Source organism: Vanessa tameamea, chromosome 24 (assembly GCF_037043105.1).
Source record: "Vanessa tameamea isolate UH-Manoa-2023 chromosome 24, ilVanTame1 primary haplotype, whole genome shotgun sequence".
NCBI lineage: Eukaryota > Metazoa > Arthropoda > Insecta > Lepidoptera > Nymphalidae > Vanessa > Vanessa tameamea.
This window is the reverse complement of record NC_087332.1, coordinates 8427175-8445421: the sequence shown is the minus strand read 5'-3', so window position 1 is coordinate 8445421 and position 18247 is coordinate 8427175. Positions and strand designations below refer to the sequence as shown.

The following is an 18247-nucleotide window of genomic DNA, read 5'->3' as shown; positions in this document are numbered from 1 at the left end:
CAACATTAGCATTTTTTTTTGCATTAGCAGCCTGTAAATTTCCCACTGCTGGGCTAAAGGCCTATTCCAAAAGCATATTCCACCACGCTGCTCCAATGCGGGTTGACGGAATACACATGTGGCAGAATTTCGTTGAAATTAGACACATCCAGGTTTCCTCACGATGTTTTCCTTCACCGCCGAGCACGAGATGAATTATAAACTTGTGTTTATAATTCATCTCGTGCTTTTAATTTGTATTAAGCATATGAAAATCCAGTGGTGCCTGCCTGGGCTTGAAAACGAAATCATCGGTTAAGATGCACGCGTTCTAACCACTGTTGGCACTTCATAATTTTGTATGAAAGCTAAACATCCCTGGAGTTGGATTTAAGGTACCAACGAGTTTTTTCAAAATGTCGGTTAAACTCTGGGGTCCAAATCTTCTAATTTATAACGGATAAGCTGATGATGCTACAGCAATTCGATCGTTGCGTTTTTAGAATTGGTGCCAACGCCAATGATGTTTCGATTCGATTGCGATAAACTGACAATTTATTAGTCGAATTGAGGCCCAGGTTAACTACCCGCTTTAATCTGAACGCTCATCGGTCAGTCGTTACGTCATTAGCTGAACAAACCAATGGTGATCCACGTTTACATTTCGTAACGTTGAACAAATAACGAAACTCGTAAGTCGCATGAAACCTGGCTAACATTGCGTGCAATATCCCCTGTAAATAAATAATTTACCGACATTGTATTTGTCTGCTTCTGTTGTTACGTTTTATTATTTTAAATGCAGACGTACGTTTACGATTTTTACGAAAATTGGCTTAATTTAAAAAAAAAAAAAATTGTAACAGTGGTACAGTACTAACTACTAAAACACTTTAAATTAGTGGTAGGGCTTTATGCAAGCCTGTCTGGTTACTAGGTGGTCTACGCCATATGTCATAAAATTAAAAAAAAAAATGTGGCAAAAGATTTGAGACTAGTATAACAATTAAATTTTTGCAATTTATAACCTGGGCCCAAAAGATTCGTTAAGAGATAAATTTAAAGAAATTAAAATAATGACTGTCGCTTCTCAATTTGTTTTTGATAATGTTATGTATGTACGCAAAAACATAAACGATTTTCCCAGAAATTGTGACGTACATTCTATTAACACTAGGAACAAGAATAAACTTGTTACTCCAAGTACCCGATTACACAGGGTTAGTAACTCTTTTTTGGGGCAATGTATACGTTTTTACAACAGGATCCCAGAAAACGTTCAAAATTATTCAATTATAAAATTCAAAAGAATCGTTAAAGAGCGTTTGTGTGCTAAAGGATATTACAACACTAATGACTTTTTAGTTGACTGCACACCTTGGGAATGAAATGATCGCCTCCAGGCTGTTTCAAATAACTAAAATATAATAATTATTGTACATGCAAAATGAAAAAAAAAAAAAATATCCCGCTGAGTTTCTTTCGCCGGTTTTTCTCAGGTCCGAGGTGCTAAATTCCGAACCGGTGGTAGATTTTTGACAATCAATAAGCAAGTGTAAACACTTCTATATTGAATAAAGATTTTTGATTTGATTTTTGATTTAATTTAAACATTGAACTGCTGATTTTAGTTGGTCTCTTTACTTCGAGTCGAAATTACGCAAAATAAACCCACGATAACATATTAAAAAGGTGCGTCTACTTAGATACGCTTTCAAGAAGTTTCATTTCGTAATTAAATTAATAAATATAAATATCGGACAACATCACATACATTACTCGGATCCCAATGCAAGTAGCTAAAGCACTTGTGTTATAGAAAATCAGAAGTAACGATGGTACCACAAACACCCAGACCCAAGACAACATAGAAAACTAATGAACTTTTTCTACATCGACTCGGCCGAGAATCGAACCCGGGGCCTCGGAGTGGCGTACCCATGAAAACCGGTGTAGGTACACACTACTCGACCACGGAGGTCGACATTGAATGCAAATAATGAATTCAAATCAAATAATAATAATCTACCTATTAAAAGAGTAATATAATAATAATTATTATTGTTATGATAAATGTAATTTCATCTTTCTTCAACACTACTATAACATTGTATTAAATAAACATTGTGAAGTAATATAAGACGTTAAGTTGTCTATTTCGATAGACTTGCCACTTAATAAGCGTAGTCTCTACGTCACTCTGCCCCCCGGTGTTGCAGATGTCCATGGGCGGTGGTAGTCACTTTCACATCAGGTGAGCCTCCTGCTCGTTTGCCGCCTCTAACATAAAAAAAAATTAACTCTGCGCACGCGCATCGTAAAAAATCATTATCGACGTTTTTATAATGCCCAAAAATAAATAAAATAAAGAGAAAACCGAGTTTATGTGGTATTATTATCTCCTATAGTACTAGTATATGACGGTCGTTTTTGTCACGGATCGGAGAGGTTGACGGGTCGTGTAAACGTTCTTGAACCTGAGCATACTTGAACCTCGAAAATAATTAAATCAAGGAAGCAAATATGCGTGCTTGTTACGACAATGAAATCATCTCTGAACTATGGAAACAAGCCGCCATTCGTTATAATATACTTGACGTAGGACTCGCGTGACGCTACAATGACATACATTGTTATTTACGAATTGGTCTCTTGATACGAGCAACGAATTTTGCCCTTTAATACTATAAACAGAAAGGACAAAATACTATAAATAATTTATAAAGCGGAATAACATATCATTTCGTTTATTTTTGTCTGTAAGGTATTGTTTATAGAAAAGATTTATTTATAGAAAAGAATACGAATAAAGAAAATTATTTATCGAATATATTTATTTCTGTATTTGTAGACGCTTATAAAATAATTGAAAGATTTTAGAAGATTTTTCGCTCGCAATATAAATTATTCTATTTTATTAAATAAATTTCTAGAATATATTTTGCTTATTTTAATTTTTTATATAAAATATTAGTCAAGCAAATAAGCCATGTGATGTATGGGCAAGCAATGATCTCTTAAATCATCGACGCCCCACGAACCTTTGAAACTAAGATGATGCCCATTAAGCCTGTAGTAAAACAGGATCACTCATTCTTCAAACCATTTATATACTAGCTGAACACGGGGTTATACCCACGCAAAATTAAAAAAAAAAAACTTTATAGAACATAAACCTCCACAAAAATAAACAATATAATGGTTTGAATTCTGGGTTAGGCCCAGAATTAAAACCATCTGTATACCAAATTTCATCTAAATCGTTTAGCGGTTTCGCATTTGTAATTTAAATATATATATGTTTATTAATAGACAAAGATAAAATACCTATGCTACCTATAATAACAACTAGATATAATATTAGTACGCCAAGTCATCAAACACTTGGTTCCAATTGGTTGATTCGAATAAACAAAGAAATTACACTTCCATTGTTTCTTAAGTATAAAGTTATCGGACTCTCAATCACACTTTTATTTTAAATTTTAATTAATTAAAACCTGTTGGAACCGGTCTGTATTATAAAATGGCGCCCGAACTGGTTTCAGCCGGTTTTATTCACTCAATCTTGTTTGTGCAGTTATATTATTTCATGATTTAAATTATTTATACATGGACTTTTTTCACCGACTGTACTTTGGTCTGTTAATTGAATTGTGTCTTAAAAACGAGCAGCGCGCTGCATCGGTTTTTTTTAATTTTTAATTTGCCGTGAATAAACTTGAGCAAGATATATTTTTGTCTTTATGTAATTATGCCCGTGGTGGACGATATTTCTTTTTTTTTTAAATTTATTAAATGAAGACAAACGATCGAATGAGTCATTTGATGTGTCACAAACGCCCATAGACAATTTGTTTGTGTATTCATATCTTCTTGGACTTGTTTGTGCCTTTGAAGTATCTATTATATTATTTGAATTGACGTTACTTTTAAGCGCATACATGCTTTTGTTTCCATACAGCAACCCATTCTAAATATAAGGACAGAATCACAAACTAAACTAGAAATACGGAAAGATAGTAAGTAATATTCTAATCTAGATATTTTTATTGAGATCCTGCTTGGAAATAAAACAATGTGCATACATAAATATACAATTTAAACCATAGTCATATACACCAGACATACGAACAACGTCAGTTGAGAGATGTTTATTTATTTATATAACTAATTTTACTGCAAAAAAATTTTAAATAAATTATGTGAACCCAATCAAGACTTGATTAAAATGTATTCTTAGAGATTTTTTTAATAGATATAATTAGATATTGTACGTGCCACGTTATGGTTACTAGCGAGTGTGTTAATTACAATGCAATGCAGCTCTTGTAGTCCTGTTTATTATTCTTTATAGAAATTATACTGATTACAAAATTATACACTAGCATAACGCATTGAATACTAAAAAAACCGAGTTGGAGTGTGGTTAGAACGCGTGCATCTTAACCGATGATTGCTGGTTCAATACCATGCAAGCACTACTGAATTTTCATATACTTTATTTGGATTTGTAATTCTTCTCGTGCTCAGCAGTGAAGGAAAACATCGCGAGGAAACCTGCATTTGCTTGATTTCAGTGAAATTCTGACACATATCCAACAACCAGCATTGGAGTACGCGTGGTGGAGTATGCACCTAACCTTCTCCTCAAAGAGAGAGGAGGCCTTAGCCCAGAAGTGGGATATTTACAGGTTTCCTCACGATGTTTTCCTTCGCCGCCGAATTATAAAAACAAATTAATCAAATGAAAATTCGGTGGTACTTGCCTGAGTTTGAATCCGCAAGCCTCGGTTAAGAAGTACGCGTTCTAACCACTGGGCCATCTGGGCTCTTTCGGACCAGCTCACTACGCAGGATATATTGAAGTGAACAAGTGTATCCGCAAACATAGGTGGTCTCTCAATACCCTGACTCTCATAATTCGATGGGACGGCAAATAACGACCGGAAAGAGTTCAGTCGCAGGACTGGCTTTACGTGGTTTCCGAGCTGTTTCTGACTGAGATTATTTTGACGGAAAAATCAAATATTTTTTAAGCTCCCCGATCTGAGTGTTAAACCAGAAACCTTAGCCAATTAAGGAAGTCAACTGTTTGATATATAATATTGTAATTGAATGTTACTACTATAAATTATAAGAACACTCATCATCATCATAATACATATTTAAATTGAAATATTCTTGATCATAAATTATTTAAAAAAATATTCGTTTTTTAATAATCAAACCATCATCAGGCATCAGTTACAAAGAATAATTTTGAAATAAAGTCTTCAATCTAAATTTTAATATTTTGCCTTTGAGGGTCTGATTAAACTCCAAGCGCCCGAGATCTCAATATTAGTCACAATTACACCAAAAAAACAAAAGAAAAAAACCACGGCAATTTGTAGTCGTTTCTCTTCAAACCGCGGTTTTTATTAAACATCAATAGCTGCAAAAATATTTGAACTGACTTCATAGATTCTCTTGTTCTTATTTTTTTCTTATTTCTGTCTTTAAACATTTGCTTATCTCTCTACAGATTAATATATATACAGAGAGTTTGTCAAATTATGCAACTTTAATGGATACACGCTATATACAAGAAAAATATTTTTGGATCTGTTTTCTATTTAATTCAATATAAATACTCTTTATTGAACATCACATTTAGAAAAAAAAAACGCTAGAGATGATGTTCAAAGGCGGTCTCTTTCAAATATCCTTTACTATAATTATATATTAGCATTTTTATATATATCGAACATTAGCTCGAACAAAATTTCGGCAATAGCAGAAAATGTCAATGTTTGATCTAATACGAGGAAAAGTTACATTATAATTTACCCACATGTGTGCATACAGATCTCTTTCCCATACTAAGATGACTTCAAATACTTAATATCTATTCTGATTGTGTTTCGGTTTGGAAGGGTGTGTGTTACAGCGTTACTACAAGATGTGGGACGTAACATCTTAGTTGCCAAGGTTGGTGGCGCATTGGTGATTTAAGGAATGGTTAATATTTTTTACGGACCTAATGTTTTAGAGCAGTGGTGACCACTAACCGACAGCTGGGAAATTTGCCCAAGAAAAAAGAAGGAATTTAGGTGCTGAAAGAATAGCCAATAGAAAGAAACTTGTATGGTTTGAGATATACAGGAAAGTAACACAACTATCCTCATTTCGAGATCTGGGCACCTGTTCTGCTAATTTCTTGACAGAGTTGAAACCAGATAAGTTTTATTAGCTAGACACGGGGTTTGAATCTAGGACTTCTGATGTAGCAACAATATAAATATTTATAACTGATGGATTGAAAGACCGAAGCAGTCATACATTTAAACGAGACTAAATCAGATGGAAATTTCATCTGTCATGCGCACTCATCACGATGAAACAATTCCGAGAAATTTAATGAACATCGAAACAATTAAATTTCAAGAGTTATACTTTATTTATTGGCAACCAAACATTGGTGATAAATATACGAATATTTTCTGACACAATTTTATTTCAGTTAGATCGTAACCCAGCAAGCACCAGTGAACTTTAATGTGTCTAATTTGTTTTGTTCTTTTGCTCGGTGGTGTAATAAGACATAGTGAGGAAGCCTACATGCATCGAAAATTGCCACCTGTGTTACCTCAATCGAATTGATAACGTCCTTTTTTAACTCGGTTACTAATGGCCGCTACAGGACGCATGGCAAATATAATTGTGAAATTATTAACTAAAGATAAACTAAAAATAAAAAGGGAATAAAATAAATATAATTTTAGAGTTTCGTTAAAAAAATAAACATATTTTTTACTAATATAAACTATACTAATGAAGTATACAGTATACGCGCCCCGCACATATTGGGGAGCAGAAAACGGTGGAGATGCTCCCACGACGGCATTCATCGTCATGCCGTATGCCGTCAAGGCATACGATTAGATTTTACTCCGAAATTTCCAATAGAACTTTCTCATACAAAACATACCAGATATGTTAATAAAATAACAAGACAATGCCATTAGATAGAAGCAATACAATTGGAAGTATGTCTAGAATATTGAGATTAGCCAGAACTTCATAATTGAATGGTTTCATTAAGTTAGAAAATAGCAGTTATACCCACCCGGGAGCGTACGAACGAATATTACAGGCAAAGTTAATGAAGAACATCTTGAGTATACCTTTGTCTTAAGTTAATTTACTTTTAATGCCCTAAATTAAACATACGCTTGGTGGTAGGGCTTTTTTCAAGTCTGTCTTGGTACGTTTTACACATTCGTCGGGTATTCTACCGCCAAACAGCCATATTTTATGTTTCAGTGTAGGGTGAACAGTGTAACTACTACTTAAGGGACTGACACCTTAGCACATTGTTGTGATGCAAGGACTGGTTAACATTTCTCACAGCGCCAATGATTATGGCTGGTGATGGCTACTTACCACTGGGCAGCTCTTTTTTCTACCTACCCTAAACATAAAAAAAAACTTCAACCGACCTCAACAAAGAGTCTTGTTTCTCATACTAGCTATTTGTTCCGTTTAAACTCGGGTAGAAATTGTTTGAAAACCTGTAACGTGTGTGCAAATCATCACGGCGATCACTGAGTAGTTAAGACGTGAACGTAACAGACAGATTTACATTCAGATTCATAACATCTTATTATATACACAAGCGATAGAAGTTGGAGAATGAACCTTAAGCTTTCAAATTGTTATCGGTTCGACGTTTTAATATTAATATAATAATTTTTAATATTCCTTCAATAATTTTTAATATTCCTATAAATGGGATCGCTCTCGAAGGAGCAGAGCAATTGTAATCGTGATATTTCACCATTAATGACGATTGTTTGGAACAGCGTGTTGCTTTTAACTCTGTCGGGTTTAACTTAATATTTTATTGACGTAATTAAAAGAACATGTTTATATTTATGAATGTAAGAACAAAATTGAATGGCTGAGTGTCTGTGTTTAATTTTAGGTATGGATTTTTTTAATTCCAAAATTTTTGAGTTGACATTGACACATCTTGATTCTCAAGGTTGGTACCGCATTGGTGATGTTTATGGTTTATATTTATTACAGTGCCAATGTCTATGGCGTTGGTGAAGTCTTACCTTCAGGCCATCCCACAGTCAGTCTGTTTGCAAGCAAGACATTTTTTTTATCAACGGCATCTGTAGTTTTAGCCGTCTCGGCGAAGGTGCCTTTATTTTATTGTATTTTTAAATGTTGAAAAAGAGTAACTACTTAGTTTCTTGCCGGTTCTTCTAAGTAGAATCTGTATTCCGAACCGGTGGTAGCTTCACATTATATAGTTTGTTAAATGACGATTCAAAAGTCTACTCGAATAAAGTATATTTTGATTTTGTTTTTTTTTTGTTCTACTTAATTTTTTTGATCAAAATTTAAACTTAAATTTTCAACTTAAATAGGCTCGTCAAGCTACACAAATATTATAAATGCGAAGGTAACTCCGTCCGTTACCTCTTCACGCTTAAATCTCTGAATCGATTTAGATGTAACTTGGTATGGGATAGCTTGAGACCATGGGATGGGTTCCCTATACCCATAGGCTACTTTTTAATAACTAAACTCTAGCGAGATTAACATGAGGAGCGACCGTTTCTGTGCTATGGGTAAAGTTCAGCTAGTCATTCTAGTCAAATAAAACTTTTTATATCCGAAAACAAAATCTATCTTTTATAAGGCGTGTGATAATACACTGTAAACAACAATATATATTACTCGTTGGACACAAAGACTAAATTCCTATGACAACATTTGACTAAGCTTTGAAGTTACGGTGTAGCTGTCGTGTGTTCATATCCCTCAACTTCGATGAAAACAGTTTGCCAACTGAATATTGTAGAACGTCCTATTCTGAACAACGTCTAACGTGTATACATTTATTTATACTGACTAAGCCAAATTGAAAATAATATAAAGAGCAAGTAGGCTGTATGAGATATTATTTTAGTGTTATACGAAAAAAAATATATTTTGAAAATCGAATTCGAAAATAATTACTGCAAAAGTTAATACATTAATAATTGCGTTGAAGAAGAGTTTAAAAGGATAGTCGATGATGTGATCATCAATATCTAATCCTGTATTAATTTGTTCGTTGATTAAATAGTTAAAGTGTGGATTTATATAACTGATAAAAACTGCTCGTATATTTGTCACTGGTTTAAAAACTCCACTTAAAAAGACGATTTAGAGAACAATACAATATTGCACCAGCTAGGATTAATGTGTAAGTCACTAATGTGTCTTGAGAGTGTATAAAAGTTCTTAATCCAATAGCTAAGAATTTTCTGAACATTATAGTTTTAACTATTACTAATATTATAATTTTCTTTGTTTCAGGTTTCAAAAGACCATCAGCAAGGTTCCAGTTCTCATTAGAATACAATACAAATTAATGGGTGATTAAAACCCTCAGTCACGCTCAGCGTTTCGACGATGACAGTTAAAAAATAAGTCAAATAAAAACCATGTGATGATAAATACGAAAAAATGTTCGCGAAGACAGATCGATTTTGGGACCGCAGAAAGTATAAAGTTGCGCGATGACGACACGATACCGACTTAACGGGTGTATAAAATAATCGATTAAAATCGATTCTAGACTCGTTTAAATTTAACATAGTTTGTGTCTCGCTTTTTTGTGTGTCGCATTGTAACGCGTGTGTGTTTATAATTAATTTGCTCGATTTATTTCGGTTATTTCATTTTATATCGATATTAATATTCGTTTCCTGAAGCAATATTAGATAAGGCATATTCGCGTAGTGTTTTGTAAATAAATAATTAATTTTCTGTGTCATTTAGTGATAAAACGTAGTGTAAATATAAATCTGTTTCATTTTACGACGATACAAGCGCTCGAGCGGCCGCGTAGTTCGGGCATACGGGTAATAGCTTATATAACTAATTCTGTAAAAAAAAAAAAATACGTTCAATAATCATAAGTAATAATTCCGTTCCTATAGGCAATATTTTTTAAACCGTTCGAAGAACTTTGATTCTAAATAATACAACGGGGCCAAAAAACTAAATTTACTTGCAATTCTTCACAACAATAATATTGTAGATAGAATAAATATATTAGAAAACCTGGCTGTTAATAGCGTTAACGGTAGAACCGATATAAAAATGGTGCCAAACGCGACAACGTTACTAAAAACGACAATGAGCACACACATCAATACATCATTTGCTCCGAATTCGACGTTCCTAGTACCAACTTACATGACGCAGGAAGAATTCCTGGCCCTGCAAATGACGAATGCGTCTGATGCAAACACAACATTGAACGACACGACAATAAACCAAGTCGTGTTGAGAACTTGGTATCCGAGTGGCTATTCACCAGCTCACATAATCATAGCGTCTGTGGTGGTGACCGTTCTGATGATAATGGTCGTGGTGGGGAATATGTTGGTGATAATAGCAATAGTGACTGAGAAAGCGTTAAAGAATATACAGAACTGGTTCATCGCGTCATTAGCGGTGTCGGACTTTTTTTTAGGACTTGTAATAATGCCGTTTTCTCTAGCGAACGAGTTAATGGGCTACTGGATTTTCGGTTTCTGGTGGTGTGAAATACATTCGGCGATGGATGTGTTGTTGTGTACAGCGTCGATAATGAATTTGTGTCTCATATCGCTGGATCGCTACTGGAGTATAACGCAGGTGAGTGATTGACTGTACTAACCAATTTTAATTTTGGTTGTCATTCTTTTAAAAATAGGTAATAATAAGTGAGGGATCTTTTTTGTAACGCCTAACTAAAAAAAATAACTAAAGTGATTTACATAAAACTTTAACTGATTAAATAAAATAGGTTTAGCATATAAATTCCTTTCACAGTTTCAGATGCTTTATGTTTAGACTTTTGATAAGCATGGATTTCATGTTATTTTTATAAATATTTATCTCACCGAGGAACTAGATAAGTTCCATTTAATATAAATAATTTCTTCTAATATCCAACATCTCGTACAAATTATGTTCCAAAACTAACCCATAGTATAATAATAAATTTCTTTTATCGGACTCACAGGAAATGATTTTTCAGTTTAAAAATTTACATTCGTTTTAAAGTTCAATACCACTTCACCAAGCGAAATTCCAATCAAATCTGTTCGAATATTTAATTCAATCCCCGAAACCATCAAGTTCTGGCTTGAGTATGAATAATGGAGACTGTAGCTCAATTTCCCAATACTCCATAGCCAACAGGTTTACACTGCTGTATACTGGTTTCGGGCGGTCGGAACTAGTTAATACCGGTTCAGTCGAGCTCATACAAGCGTGTGCTGTTTTGATTTTCTATTTAGAATATAAGCATATAACATTTTTAATTAATTATTTATGGTTATGTAATGTAATTAAATTTTACTAATTTGATGAAATATGTTCTTCTTTAAAAAAGAGCAGTGTATATAACATCTATATATAAATGAAAATACTTATATAACAAAATGTGCTTTGCATTTCAACTTACTAAATTTAAAAAAAAAGATGGCTATAATTTTTGAGAAGTTTTTAATTGCAAATAATTATACATATTTTACAATGAAATAATTATTATTCAAATCAAATCAAAATATAATTTATTCAAGAAGGCTTTTACGAGCACTTTTGAATCGTCATTTAACAAACTATATTAAGTGAAGCTACCACCGGTTCGGAATGCAGATTCTACCTAGATAAACCGGCAAGAAACTCAGTAGTTACTGTCAACATCTAAAAATACAGTCATGTTAGTTAAATATAACTAACATAATAACTTGACACTTAATCCGCGGTTTATCGAGAAAGTTCATCTCTTAGTTTTGACGTCACACTGTGCGTGCGTCAAAAAAAATCACTCTCATAATTTACACTACAAATAGAACCTTATAATCCAATATTACAATGTATATAACATAAAACAATCCTTTTAATCTGAGGGTCATAAGTAACTAGAACGAACTGACATTATCGATAGAAACAATTTATAAGTTACGTCGAAAACTTTACTGATTATAAATAACTAACTAACATAATTTTATACTGCGAACTTCTCTGTACTTAGTATAAGGTTTCATTGAATTACCGATGGTAGAGCGTGCACATACTTATTCATTTTAATATCTTGAGCACTGTTGGCTTGTTTCCCTTGTGAATAGCCACTGTGTTCGAAAAGGGTAAGACGTAATTAATTCCCTCTACAACCAAAAAATGATTTATAAACAAAAATTTAAATAGCAATAATAAAAGCAAAAATAACGGGTATCTCGGTATCTCACACACAAATACAAACATAGGGAATAATCAAACAACTTCTCTTTGAAATCGGTTAATAATAAATAAAGTACGTGCGTTTTAATGTATCCCAAATCAAACTCTACCCTGCTCATGTTACGAGCCATGTTAGATCGGCACGTGTGCGTCTCATGTCGATATCGAGTGGATATTTACCGAACGTCTCAAATCTGGAATAGCACAGTCGAATTATTCAATTTCAAAAATTGTGTTTCCATTTCTATTTTCTTATCTTAACTTTGCGATGTAGGAAAATATCAAGAGAAAATTTCATATGTAGGAAGATATACTAAACTTCTGTATTCGTTGAATCGCATTGCGTTAACGGTGGATTATGATTATCCCTTCCTGTGATTAGTAACAAAGAATTACTCTTTTGTATTGCACACTAAAAAGCCAATTTAATTTACTAGTACAATATGGCAAAGCCAGCTCAGTGACTAAGTCGAAAGATAGCATTAGTATCCAGCTGGTCCATTTATCTTGGATATTACGTAACCAATAAACAATTGATTATACAATACAAATGAATAAACGGTTGGAAAATAAATACGATGTGGGAGCCTTTAAGAAAAGAGCCTACATATTTCTTAAAGGCCTACAACGCCCCCGTAACTAGGCATGTGCCCAATATATCGAAACGAATCTAAAATCGGATATCGTCGGAACATCAGATGTAATCGATTTGATGATGACGAGTAACCGATTTCACCGCATCTAAAAAACTATGAATATCGTTTTGGTCAAAGCATTCAAAGTACGATAACTTTAAACTCATGAAATATTCGCCCTATCTCTCTTTAACTTTACAGTAACCCGTTTGTCAGAAAGAGATGAAGCGAATATTTAACCGATCACAAAATTCGGATATCGCTCATGCCTACCTGTAACCTCCCCGGTGTTGCAGATGTTTATGGGCAGTAGTACTTTTAACATACTCGATAGGACGATTTACTTAAAATAAAAACTGAAGACAATAATAGCGCGATTTAACGTACTGTTAACGCCATCTTTTGACAACAAAAGTAAATTCAAATTATATTATTCATAAGAATATGAACACAGATATGGTTACGGGCTTATCTCATGATCACGTTCCAAAGTGTTAAATATCATACATATGATATATGATACATGGAAGTTTTGTGTTTTTTCCTATCAATCACGAGGTCAATATATATACATAAACAAAACTAAAATATCAGCGTTGTCAACGAAATTCAAAGCTCTCTCTCCCTGATCAATATATATTATTTAAATATAACAGCCAGTATTCTATCAACAATTCCAAATAAAATAGTTGATGTTGCGGACCTTATAGCCGTCTCAAATAACAATGGAAGTACTAACATAACTAATAACATTATATACTAACAATCCAATATATGCCGAAGTTCTGTGTATAGAATGAGGTCAACGGTACTTCGCTATTTACTGATGCAACAAGACCACATCCCCTAAGGTATACAATTAACCAAAAACAGTTTAATAATGTACTGAACACTGCGGTACTGGCCACAGACACTATACATGAATATACGTTCAATAATTTGTCATTATAGAAAATCTCTTTTTAACAATATGGAGTAACGCCAAATATTTTGTTGTTTATCACTGAACAAAGTAAGCAGTAAGTAATCCTGAGTATGTTGATAGAGAACTTTAACTACTCGTATGAAGCTGTTTTTCGGCATAAAAAATATTGTGCCTTGTTGTTAAGCAAAATGGCTGATAGCATTTAAAACTCTATGGTTGGCATAACCTTGTGATTTTTGAAGTGATAACTTCTTATGGGTGGGCAAACCGCTTCGTTACGTAACGCGTTACGGCTCCAGTCTGTCTGGCTTCCCTTTCTCTTACGCATACGGCAGCGATTAGTTTAAGTTATCACTTCTGTCGGGCGTCCCGAGACGCACAAGTTATTTTTGTTATTAATGTTTGGCCAATGATTATTGGTTGGATCTGGCCACATTCATCTAGGCTAGGCTAGATTTGGTTGGGATACACCTGTGGCTGATTTTTATTCGGTTTTCAAGTTTTCTGACAATAATTTGCTTGATGATGCCACGATTAACACGAATTAAATAAAATTGGGCTCAGTGCGGGGACCTTTTTTTGCTGGCTAATAATAAACACGCGGTTGTATGTCAACTTCAGATCGATATGTTGACGTGATTTGCATTTAGATATTTTACAGGCCCTGAAGTAAAATTAGCTTTTTTCTATCTCGGAAAAATGCGCGATCTACGCCGAGGGAAAATTGATTTTTTTATATAACGTCAGAAATAATTTTGGAAATAACATTAGTGTATCAAATGGCAAACATTGGTGCATGTGTCGTAAACGTCTCTTTCTTCTTCGTGTTGATCTGTTTTTAAAACATGCGTCTTAAAGATTAGAAGCTGAGCCCCTACACTCAGTTTATATCGAAATGCAAAGAGATTAATGAATCACCTACATACAAATAGATCACTTCTGCCTAGAGATGTCTGGCACTGTGAGAAATATTAACCATTCCTTACATCGCCAAAACGCCACCAACCTTCGGAACTAAGATTTTATGTCCCTTGTGTATATGTTACCCATTGTTAACTATATACAATAGTATTACTGTTTGGCGGTAGTATATCTGATGAATGATGAATGGTTGAAACTACCCAGAGGGGACTAAAAGAGTTATCCAAAGCAAAAAGTATTTCTTGACGTACCACTCGATCTTGAGATTAGTGCTTTTAAATAACCTTATCAGCTTTATAATAAATATCAGTAAAGATATCCAATGCAAGTTTATTGCATAGCTGAACTAATATTGCGTAATATTGCAACTTTGTCTGTTTTGAATTATGTTTCATTTAGCTTGACTTGTTTCTATTAATCAATAGCTCTTCCGAATATCCGTATGTTTGAGAGTTGCATAAACGATGGAATATCTCTGATTTGCAATTGGGATTTCACCAGAACAGATATTTCTATTCGCTTTACAGATATTTGTCGTTCGGTTTATATTATTTGATTTCTCACCTTATCTGTAAAGAGAATACATTTTCATCGTGGTTTTTATTGTAGACGTCAAAATTATTCTTACTCATGTCGCCTTCAATTGCCAGCCTTTATGTTTACTTTAAGTTTTTTTTTTTTAAGTAATAAGTATTCGGACCAGCAAAAGGGTCACCTGATGTTAAGTGGTCACCACCGCTAATAGACATGGGTGCTGTGAGAAATATTATCCAATGTGACACTAAACTTGGGCACTAAGATGTTATGTTCGTTGAGCGTGTAGTTACACTGGCCCTATACAGGATGTAATTAAATGCACAGCCATTTTCGGCTCGAATTGAATATTATATCGAGAAGCTCGGAATTTCATGTACGTAACATAATTGAATCACAAATATTAACTATAAACGACTAAATTTATGCATCCATCTTGAAATCAATGAATACTATATAAAAATCGTAGACTTTTTATAATCCACTATTTTGCAGCTGTAGCTCAGGGGTAAAAAGTAAGCTATTTACTATTCCAGAGCATAAAATTTTATTGTAATCGATATTTGTACCAAATTTCATTCAAAACCGTTTAACCGTTCTAGCGTGATGGAGTAACAAACATACATATATCCCTTCATATTTATAATATTTAATCTTCAATAGAATGATAAATATTATCTTTATGCGAGCCCGTTTGGGTAGCTACCAACCACTCATCAGATATTCAACCACCAGTGAGCCAGTGTAACTACAGGCTCAAGGGACATAACATCTTAGTTTTCAAGGTTGGAGGCGCATTGGCGATGTAAGGAACGGTTAATATTTTTCACAACGCCATTGTCTATGGGCGGTGGTGAACACTTACCATCAGGTGGTCCATCTGCTCGTCCGCCAACCTATACCATAAAAAAGAAAAACTTTCCTGTTCATGTCTTATTTAAAAGTGTATTTTTTTATGAATCATTTTATTTTATATTTTAGTCAGGTCACATTCTTTTGTACCCAAATATTCCAATATTAATAAATATTGCTCGGTTTATATGGGTAGGAGGTGCTGACATGCAAACTCGTCGCGTAATACTAACGATGTCACTGATCATCGACTTTTGATTGGTTATGGTACATGAGCGGTAGCGGGAATGAATATAATTTATTGTTGACAGTATATTATATAGATCTTTTCATTCACCAAGGCGCGCCCCTCCACTCTAATTTATCGACGTGCATTTGTAATAGTGACGCTTGAGCTTACAAGATACCTTAGTGTGCGTGAGATGAAGACTAAGGACAGCAAAACATTCGAACTAGATTATATTTTTAATTTCGTAGAGGGGCGTAGAGGGGCCCACCATCTTGAGTGAATCGATTTAAATTTACCAATTTACGGTACGTCATATTAAAAACATATTTAAATCATTTTTTTGTTGTTTTCCATTTTCATTTCGTGGCTCGATACTATAAAGTGTACGGGTTGGTGGTCACAATTTAAATCGCTTGCGCTTAAATCATGAGCCGTTCAAAATTTCGCGTGAGCAAATATCGTCAGTAACTACGCGTTTTGTCGTCGAAACGGTGATATTTCCTCAAGGTTAATTTACATTAATATGTCCCCTGAACCTTTTCTTCCAAATTAAAATTAGGAAGTTAACGCAAACAAAACTCTTCTTTTGTGGTTTTATTTATTACAAGAGTTGAAGTCTGTGTCTGTATATAAATATATATTTCGCGAGGAAGTTATAGCGAAATATCGTGAATGGTTGTATGACTTTGTGCAAGTACGCCAGGGTAGGTTACACTAATTCATCAGATATTCTACCTCCAAATGGCGATAGTTTATATTGTTGTTCCGGTTTAAAGGGTGGATGAGTCAGTGTAGTGTTAATGTTAACATGTTAATTCTCAGTGGCATGGTACCTACTCAGACGGGTTTTGACAAAGCCCTACCTCAAAGTAAGTTTTTTACAAGATCTGCTTGTACTTCTACTTTGAGGAAAAGATAGTTTTTGCTAGTTTTTCTCAGTAGAATATCCGTTTCGAAATATAGGCATTTCTCGAGGCTTGATATTCAATTTAATCCTGACGGTTCAGAGTAAGAAGCGCTTATAAGAGCCTACTTGAATAAATAATGTTTTGATTTTTAGTACATATAAGCATTTCCTTTCCTTACACGTTTAGGATAAGTTACAGCCTTTATTGTAAACATTTTCTCACATGCATGCACTTTGAGATGATTATCGACAAAAATAAAAAAAAAAATCTGCCTAATACCTTAAACCTTATTTATATAAACAAATTAAAAAAAGTCGAGCCATCTCTGTATATTATTTGTTAAAAGATAATACTCAAAGATAAAACACTTCCTTTCTTGACAGAAATAACTTAATTTTGTCAAAATATAAATACAAATAAAATTAAATATAATATATTCACTTATTTGCACTCTCTAGGCAGTTAATTTTGTGATCATTGTCACTCAAAACAAGGCAAAGGAACCATTAAAAAAATAATCACATCCAGTTCTTACGTGTCTACATCGGAAAATCCTTGACAAAGTGCTAGTTTATTTATAATAAAACCCCGTCTGTATAGCGAACCTCTAAGCGGATGTGTTACTAGCTTTATACGGCAATAGAAAATGCATTGTGTTTGAAAAACAAATTATAAATTTAATGAAAATATAAATTTGAACGTGAATATTTTCTTAAGTGCATTTTATAACATCTGTGAATATAAGGCTCAAAGCAATTTCATAGTTTATATTTTATTCAGCCTATTTATCTGAACGAGGCGACTTTTATACCGGAATGTCGCTAACGTATTTTCTCTATTGCTGATCTGGTGAAAGATTTCCATATTCTTATAGACAAGGACGATATTTTATATTCAATATTGAAACGTTAGTTATTGATTGGCAAATGTACCGTCAGCAAATCAAATCAGATGAAAATGTTTTTATTCAATTGAATTTTTA

General features: G+C 33.7%; 1 protein-coding gene across 1 annotated transcript in view; it reads left to right on the top strand.

The window, feature by feature from the left end:
- LOC113396031 (alpha-2Db adrenergic receptor) overlaps positions 1-18247 on the top strand; it is a 467800-nt gene that overhangs the window by 107994 nt on the left and 341559 nt on the right. The window contains exon 2 of the mRNA XM_064218765.1: positions 9340-10668. Coding sequence (XP_064074835.1) covers positions 10129-10668 — 540 coding nt within the window. The 5' untranslated portion in view covers positions 9340-10128. The remainder of the gene's footprint in view (positions 1-9339; positions 10669-18247) is intronic.